Raw genomic sequence first — 9,947 nt, 5'->3', positions numbered from 1 at the left:
CCAACCAACCACCTTATTAAAGACCCTCCAACCAACCACCTTATTAAAGACCCCTCCAACCAACCACCTTATTAAAGACCCTCCAACCAACCACCTTATTAAAGACCCCTCCAACCAACCACCTTATTAAAGACCCTCCAACCAACCACCTTATTAAAGACCCTCCAACCAACCACCTTATTAAAGACCCCTCCAACCAACCACCTTATTAAAGACCCTCCAACCAACCACCTTATTAAAGACCCTCCAACCAACCACCTTATTAAAGACCCTCCAACCAACCACCTTATTAAAGACCCTCCAACCAACCACCTTATTAAAGACCCCTCCAACCAACCACCTTATTAAAGACCCCTCCAACCAACCACCTTATTAAAGACCCCTCCAACCAACCACCTTATTAAAGACCCTCCAACCAACCACCTTATTAAAGACCCCTCCAACCAACCACCTTATTAAAGACCCCTCCAACCAACCACCTTATTAAAGACCCTCCAACCAACCACCTTATTAAAGACCCTCCAACCAACCACCTTATTAAAGACCCTCCAACCAACCACCTTATTAAAGACCCCTCCAACCAACCACCTTATTAAAGACCCTCCAACCAACCACCTTATTAAAGACCCTCCAACCAACCACCTTATTAAAGACCCTCCAACCAACCACCTTATTAAAGACCCTCCAACCAACCACCTTATTAAAGACCCTCCAACCAACCACCTTATTAAAGACCCTCCAACCAACCACCTTATTAAAGACCCCTCCAACCAACCACCTTATTAAAGACCCTCCAACCAACCACCTTATTAAAGACCCCTCCAACCAACCACCTTATTAAAGACCCTCCAACCAACCACCTTATTAAAGACCCCTCCAACCAACCACCTTATTAAAGACCCCTCCAACCAACCACCTTATTAAAGACCCTCCAACCACCTTATTAAAGACCCTCCAACCAACCACCTTATTAAAGACCCTCCAACCAACCACCTTATTAAAGACCCCTCCAACCAACCACCTTATTAAAGACCCTCCAACCAACCACCTTATTAAAGACCCTCCAACCAACCACCTTATTAAAGACCCCTCCAACCAACCACCTTATTAAAGACCCTCCAACCAACCACCTTATTAAAGACCCCTCCAACCAACCACCTTATTAAAGACCCCTCCAACCAACCACCTTATTAAAGACCCTCCAACCAACCACCTTATTAAAGACCCCTCCAACCAACCACCTTATTAAAGACCCTCCAACCAACCACCTTATTAAAGACCCCTCCAACCAACCACCTTATTAAAGACCCTCCAACCAACCACCTTATTAAAGACCCTCCAACCAACCACCTTATTAAAGACCCTCCAACCAACCACCTTATTAAAGACCCCTCCAACCAACCACCTTATTAAAGACCCCTCCAACCAACCACCTTATTAAAGACCCTCCAACCAACCACCTTATTAAAGACCCCTCCAACCAACCACCTTATTAAAGACCCTCCAACCAACCACCTTATTAAAGACCCTCCAACCAACCACCTTATTAAAGACCCCTCCAACCAACCACCTTATTAAAGACCCTCCAACCAACCACCTTATTAAAGACCCTCCAACCAACCACCTTATTAAAGACCCCTCCAACCAACCACCTTATTAAAGACCCCTCCAACCAACCACCTTATTAAAGACCCTCCAACCAACCACCTTATTAAAGACCCTCCAACCAACCACCTTATTAAAGACCCCTCCAACCAACCACCTTATTAAAGACCCTCCAACCAACCACCTTATTAAAGACCCCTCCAACCAACCACCTTATTAAAGACCCTCCAACCAACCACCTTATTAAAGACCCTCCAACCAACCACCTTATTAAAGACCCCTCCAACCAACCACCTTATTAAAGACCCTCCAACCAACCACCTTATTAAAGACCCTCCAACCAACCACCTTATTAAAGACCCTCCAACCAACCACCTTATTAAAGACCCCTCCAACCAACCACCTTATTAAAGACCCTCCAACCAACCACCTTATTAAAGACCCTCCAACCAACCACCTTATTAAAGACCCCTCCAACCAACCACCTTATTAAAGACCCTCCAACCAACCACCTTATTAAAGACCCCTCCAACCAACCACCTTATTAAAGACCCCTCCAACCAACCACCTTATTAAAGACCCTCCAACCAACCACCTTATTAAAGACCCCTCCAACCAACCACCTTATTAAAGACCCCTCCAACCAACCACCTTATTAAAGACCCTCCAACCAACCACCTTATTAAAGACCCCTCCAACCAACCACCTTATTAAAGACCCTCCAACCAACCACCTTATTAAAGACCCCTCCAACCAACCACCTTATTAAAGACCCCTCCAACCAACCACCTTATTAAAGACCCTCCAACCAACCACCTTATTAAAGACCCTCCAACCAACCACCTTATTAAAGACCCTCCAACCAACCACCTTATTAAAGACCCTCCAACCAACCACCTTATTAAAGACCCCTCCAACCAACCACCTTATTAAAGACCCCTCCAACCAACCACCTTATTAAAGACCCTCCAACCAACCACCTTATTAAAGACCCCTCCAACCAACCACCTTATTAAAGACCCTCCAACCAACCACCTTATTAAAGACCCCTCCAACCAACCACCTTATTAAAGACCCCTCCAACCAACCACCTTATTAAAGACCCTCCAACCAACCACCTTATTAAAGACCCCTCCAACCAACCACCTTATTAAAGACCCTCCAACCAACCACCTTATTAAAGACCCTCCAACCAACCACCTTATTAAAGACCCTCCAACCAACCACCTTATTAAAGACCCCTCCAACCAACCACCTTATTAAAGACCCTCCAACCAACCACCTTATTAAAGACCCTCCAACCAACCACCTTATTAAAGACCCCTCCAACCAACCACCTTATTAAAGACCCCTCCAACCAACCACCTTATTAAAGACCCCTCCAACCAACCACCTTATTAAAGACCCCTCCAACCAACCACCTTATTAAAGACCCTCCAACCAACCACCTTATTAAAGACCCCTCCAACCAACCACCTTATTAAAGACCCTCCAACCAACCACCTTATTAAAGACCCTCCAGCCAACCACCTTATTAAAGACCCTCCAACCAACCACCTTATTAAAGACCCCTCCAACCAACCACCTTATTAAAGACCCTCCAACCAACCACCTTATTAAAGACCCCTCCAACCACCTTATTAAAGACCCTCCAACCAACCACCTTATTAAAGACCCCTCCAACCAACCACCTTATTAAAGACCCTCCAACCAACCACCTTATTAAAGACCCCTCCAACCAACCACCTTATTAAAGACCCTCCAACCAACCACCTTATTAAAGACCCCTCCAACCAACCACCTTATTAAAGACCCTCCAACCAACCACCTTATTAAAGACCCTCCAACCAACCACCTTATTAAAGACCCCTCCAACCAACCACCTTATTAAAGACCCCTCCAACCAACCACCTTATTAAAGACCCTCCAACCAACCACCTTATTAAAGACCCTCCAACCAACCACCTTATTAAAGACCCTCCAACCAACCACCTTATTAAAGACCCCTCCAACCAACCACCTTATTAAAGACCCTCCAACCAACCACCTTATTAAAGACCCTCCAACCAACCACCTTATTAAAGACCCTCCAACCAACCACCTTATTAAAGACCCTCCAACCAACCACCTTATTAAAGACCCCTCCAACCAACCACCTTATTAAAGACCCTCCAACCAACCACCTTATTAAAGACCCCTCCAACCAACCACCTTATTAAAGACCCTCCAACCAACCACCTTATTAAAGACCCTCCAACCAACCACCTTATTAAAGACCCCTCCAACCAACCACCTTATTAAAGACCCTCCAACCAACCACCTTATTAAAGACCCCTCCAACCAACCACCTTATTAAAGACCCCTCCAACCAACCACCTTATTAAAGACCCCTCCAACCAACCACCTTATTAAAGACCCTCCAACCAACCACCTTATTAAAGACCCCTCCAACCAACCACCTTATTAAAGACCCTCCAACCAACCACCTTATTAAAGACCCCTCCAACCAACCACCTTATTAAAGACCCCTCCAACCAACCACCTTATTAAAGACCCTCCAACCAACCACCTTATTAAAGACCCTCCAACCAACCACCTTATTAAAGACCCTCCAACCAACCACCTTATTAAAGACCCTCCAACCAACCACCTTATTAAAGACCCCTCCAACCAACCACCTTATTAAAGACCCCTCCAACCAACCACCTTATTAAAGACCCTCCAACCAACCACCTTATTAAAGACCCCTCCAACCAACCACCTTATTAAAGACCCTCCAACCAACCACCTTATTAAAGACCCCTCCAACCAACCACCTTATTAAAGACCCTCCAACCAACCACCTTATTAAAGACCCCTCCAACCAACCACCTTATTAAAGACCCCTCCAACCAACCACCTTATTAAAGACCCCTCCAACCAACCACCTTATTAAAGACCCTCCAACCAACCACCTTATTAAAGACCCCTCCAACCAACCACCTTATTAAAGACCCTCCAACCAACCACCTTATTAAAGACCCCTCCAACCAACCACCTTATTAAAGACCCTCCAACCAACCACCTTATTAAAGACCCCTCCAACCAACCACCTTATTAAAGACCCTCCAACCAACCACCTTATTAAAGACCCCTCCAACCAACCACCTTATTAAAGACCCCTCCAACCAACCACCTTATTAAAGACCCCTCCAACCAACCACCTTATTAAAGACCCTCCAACCAACCACCTTATTAAAGACCCCTCCAACCAACCACCTTATTAAAGACCCTCCAACCAACCACCTTATTAAAGACCCTCCAACCAACCACCTTATTAAAGACCCCTCCAACCAACCACCTTATTAAAGACCCCTCCAACCAACCACCTTATTAAAGACCCTCCAACCAACCACCTTATTAAAGACCCTCTCAACCAACCACCTTATTAAAGACCCTCCAACCAACCACCTTATTAAAGACCCTCCAACCAACCACCTTATTAAAGACCCCTCCAACCAACCACCTTATTAAAGACCCCTCCAACCAACCACCTTATTAAAGACCCCTCCAACCACCACCTTATTAAAGACCCTCCAACCAACCACCTTATTAAAGACCCCTGAAACCAACCACCTTATTAAAGACCCTCCAACCAACCACCTTATTAAAGACCCCTCCAACCAACCACCTTATTAAAGACCCTCCAACCAACCACCTTATTAAAGACCCTCAAACCAACCACCTTATTAAAGACCCTGAAACCAACCACCTTATTAAAGACCCCTCCAACCAACCACCTTATTAAAGACCCTCCAACCAACCACCTTATTAAAGACCCCTCCAACCAACCACCTTATTAAAGACCCCTCCAACCAACCACCTTATTAAAGAACCCTCCAACCAACCACCTTATTAAAGACCCTCCAACCAACCACCTTATTAAAGACCCCTCCAACCAACCACCTTATTAAAGACCCCTGCAACCAACCACCTTATTAAAGACCCCTCCAACCAACCACCTTATTAAAGACCCTCCATCCAACCACCTTATTAAAGACCCACCATCCAACCACCTTATTAAAGACCCTCCAACCAACCACCTTATTAAAGACCCCTCCAACCAACCACCTTATTAAAGACCCCTCCAACCAACCACCTTATTAAAGACCCTCCAACCAACCACCTTATTAAAGACCCTCCAACCAACCACCTTATTAAAGACCCCTCCAACCAACCACCTTATTAAAGACCCTCCAACCAACCACCTTATTAAAGACCCTCCAGCCAACCACCTTATTAAAGACCCTCCAACCAACCACCTTATTAAAGACTCTCCAACCATCCACCTTATTAAAGACCCCTCCAACCAACCACATTATTAAAGACCCCTCCAACCAACCACCTTATTAAAGACCCCTCCAACCAACCACCTTATTAAAGACCCTCCATCCAATCACCTTATTAAAGACCCTCCATCCAACCACCTTATTAAAGACCCCTCCAACCAACCACCTTATTAAAGACCCCTCCAACCAACCACCTTATTAAAGACCCTCCAACCAACCACCTTATTAAAGACCCTCCAACCAACCACCTTATTAAAGACCCCTCCAACCAACCACCTTATTAAAGACCCCTCCAACCAACCACCTTATTAAAGACCTCTTCAACCACCTTATTAAAGACCCCTCCAACCACCTTATTAAAGACCCCTCCAACCAACCACCTTATTAAAGACCCCTCCAACCAACCACCTTATTAAAGACCCCTCCAACCAACCACCTTATTAAAGACCCCTCCAACCACCTTATTAAAGACCCCTCCAACCACCCTTATTAAAGACCCAACAACAGCAGCAGTTCTTAAAAAGTCACAACTTGTATTGTGCAGACGATAGTTCTTACAAAGGTGCTTAAGACCACATGTTAAGCTCATTCCACAGTTGGCTGAGTGTCTGAAGGATTTCTCTCCACCCTTGTACTTGATTGATGAATTAAGGTCACTATTTAGGTCTTAATTGAAAGAAAAAAGGAAAAAATCCTGCAGACACTCGACCCGCCGTGGAGCTTGATACCCCTGCTTTAGACAGACATGGTTACCAACAACATTAATAATAATAACACTGTCAGCTCGTAGAGAGAGATGCCTGGGTGCTGGAGGGGAGACTAGCCTTTAGGGTCGCAAAATCCTGTCTCTTTCCCAGAATCCTCAGGTTTTCCAGAAATCCTGGTTAGAGATTCCTGTAATCAGGAGGGAATAAATTAATTGCATCGCAATCCTGAAACCCTCCAACTGGAATTTCCTGGAAAACCTCAGAATTTTGGGAAAAATTAGTGGAATTTTGCAACCTTCTACTAGCGTTTCTGAAGAGGAGAGGAAATGGCTCGTTGATCACATGCACCACATCCCTCTGCCATCGTTCTTGCTGCTTTCAAAGAGTCTGTTATAAAATAAGGAATAAGGTGCCATTTGGGACGCATTCCAAGGTGTCTCCTCCGTCCTCTAACATGTAGAAACAAGGTGTTGAGGAAAATGTTCAGATGGTCCTCTGAAGGAGATGTGCTGTTTCCTCTGAGCAGGTTGGAGGAAGGAGGTAGCATGGAGGAACTAGCCTGATCGCTGCCCTCGCCCTTCTGTTTAACTGCACTTATCCGTCTAGTCTTTATCCAATAGGTGTTTGGAATACACCATTTTAAATGGTTGGTTGAAGATGATGCAATCGCTGATAAGTACGTTTTGAATACTGCCTCTCGTTACAGACGTAGGCTCAAACTGAGGAAGGAATACGAGACTGGTGCTTGAAGTGAAATAGAATGGTGAATGCAGCGATCAGGCTGGTTCCTCCAGGTTGGTGAACGCAGCGATCAGGCTGGTTCCTCCAGGTTGGTGAATGCAGCGATCAGGCTGGTTCCTCCAGGTTGGTGAATGCAGCGATCAGGCTGGTTCCTCCAGGTTGGTGAATGCAGCGATCAGGCTGGTTCCTCCAGGTTGGTGAATGCAGCGATCAGGCTGGTTCCTCCAGGTTGGTGAATGCAGCGATCAGGCTGGTTCCTCCAGGTTGGTGAATGCAGCGATCAGGCTGGTTCCTCCAGGTTGGTGAATGCAGCGATCAGGCTGGTTCCTCCAGGTTGGTGAATGCAGCGATCAGGCTGGTTCCTCCAGGTTGGTGAATGCAGCGATCAGGCTGGTTCCTCCAGGTTGGTGAACGCAGCGATCAGGCTGGTTCCTCCAGGTTGGTGAATGCAGCGATCAGGCTGGTTCCTCCAGGTTGGTGAACGCAGCGATCAGGCTGGTTCCTCCAGGTTGGTGAATGCAGCGATCAGGCTGGTTCCTCCAGGTTGGTGAATGCAGCGATCAGGCTGGTTCCTCCAGGTTGGTGAATGCAGCGATCAGGCTGGTTCCTCCAGGTTGGTGAATGCAGCGATCAGGCTGGTTCCTCCAGGTTGGTGAATGCAGCGATCAGGCTGGTTCCTCCAGGTTGGTGAATGCAGCGATCAGGCTGGTTCCTCCAGGTTGGTGAATGCAGCGATCAGGCTGGTTCCTCCAGGTTGGTGAATGCAGCGATCAGGCTGGTTCCTCCAGGTTGGTGAATGCAGCGATCAGGCTGGTTCCTCCAGGTTGGTGAATGCAGCGATCAGGCTGGTTCCTCCAGGTTGGTGAATGCAGCGATCAGGCTGGTTCCTCCAGGTTGGTGAATGCAGCGATCAGGCTGGTTCCTCCAGGTTGGTGAATGCAGCGATCAGGCTGGTTCCTCCAGGTTGGTGGCTCATCGTAGTTCCTCCTGTGTCTGATCTATGAAACCAGACCCCCAGCACTCACAGTCACCGTTATTTCTTTCAGTTTATTCCACAGCAGCAGTCTCAGGGATGTACTCTTTCATCCTTTAGCCTTCTTCGTAAGATGATTTTTAACCTTCAACACCAAGAGAATTTCTTATCAACATTTGTTGCATGGCAATAGTTTTCTGATTCTTTTAGACTGCTGGTATGGAGTGAATCGAGAGAAACAACTTGTGAACTAACAAGTGCTGTCATCTTTTTCGTTCATCTTTTTTCTCATTGGTTGACGTCTAGGAGAAAGCGACCGGAGATGTTTTGAGAGTTAAGAGTTTATCAGTCTGATGTTTCCTGTATCTTTCCTCCAGCTCTAGAGACACAGCCTCCATGGTGACAAACAGAGAGACAGACAGCCTCCAAGTTGGCACAAAGACAGACAGATATCTGTAGGTCGAACGTCCGGGAACTAGCCCACATATCAAGACAGGACAGTCTGGGGCCGTGGGTAGGGGCCTGGGAACACTGTCACATGGTCTTCACTGATAATTGGACCACCCAGCTTCTGCAGAAGAAACCACCACTACACTACGGCCGATGGAACCTAGAAACAGGAGAGAGGAGAGAGGAGAGAGGAGAGAGGAGAGAGGAGAGAGGAGAGAGGAGAGAAAGAGAGCAAGAGAGTGAGAGAACGAGAGAGCAAGAGAGCGGGAGGAGAAGGAGAGAGAAAGAGGAGAAGGAGAGAGAGAGAGAGAGAGACCTATTAATAACTGAATGGACGGAAGGTGATCTATTAATAACTGAATGGACGAAAGGTGATCTATTAATAACTGAATGGACGGAAGGTGATCTGTTAATAACTGAATGGACGGAAGGTGATCTATTAATAACTGAATGGACGGAAGGTGATCTATAGGTGATCTGTTAATAACTGAATGGACGGAAGGTGATCTATAGGTGATCTATTAATAACTGAATGGACGGAAGGTGATCTGTTAATAACTGAATGGACGGAAGGTGATCTATAGTTGATCTATTAATAACTGAATGGACGGAAGGTGATGTATTAATAACTGAATGGACGGAAGGTGATCTATTAATAACTGAATGGACGGAAGTTGATCTGTTAATAACTGAATGGATGGAAGGTGATCTATAGGTGATCTATTAATAACTGAATGGACAGAAGGTGATCTATTCATAACTGAATGGACGGAAGGTGATCTATTAATAACTGAATGGACAGAAGGTGATCTGTTAATAACTGAATGGACGGAAGGTGATCTATTAATAACTGAATGGACGGAAGGTGATCTATTAATAACTGAATGGACGGAAGGTGATCTATAGGTGATCTATTAATAACTGAATTGACGGAAGGTGATCTATTAATAACTGAATGGACCGAAGGTGATCTATTAATAACTGAATGGACGGAAGGGGATCTATAGGTGATCTATTAATACCTGAATGGACGGAAGGTGATCTATTAATAACTGAATGGACGGAAGGTGATCTATTAATAACTGAATGGACCGAAGGTGATCTATTAATAACTGAATGGACGGAAGGTGATCTGTAGGTGAT

At 45.7% G+C, this 9,947-nt stretch overlaps 1 protein-coding gene across 1 annotated transcript in view; it reads right to left on the bottom strand.

Moving 5' to 3' along the window:
* Positions 1-8,264: 8,264 nt before the first annotated feature.
* LOC106592089 (phosphatase and actin regulator 3) overlaps positions 8,265-9,947 on the bottom strand; it is an 83,992-nt gene continuing 82,309 nt past the window's right edge. Inside the window, exon 12 of the mRNA XM_045691998.1 lies at positions 8,265-8,964. Within this exon, the coding sequence (XP_045547954.1) occupies positions 8,949-8,964 (16 nt within the window). The 3' untranslated portion in view covers positions 8,265-8,948. The remainder of the gene's footprint in view (positions 8,965-9,947) is intronic.

This window comes from Salmo salar, chromosome ssa12, assembly GCF_905237065.1.
Source record: "Salmo salar chromosome ssa12, Ssal_v3.1, whole genome shotgun sequence".
Classification (NCBI taxonomy): domain Eukaryota; kingdom Metazoa; phylum Chordata; class Actinopteri; order Salmoniformes; family Salmonidae; genus Salmo; species Salmo salar.
This window is presented reverse-complemented; position numbering and strand designations above follow the sequence as displayed.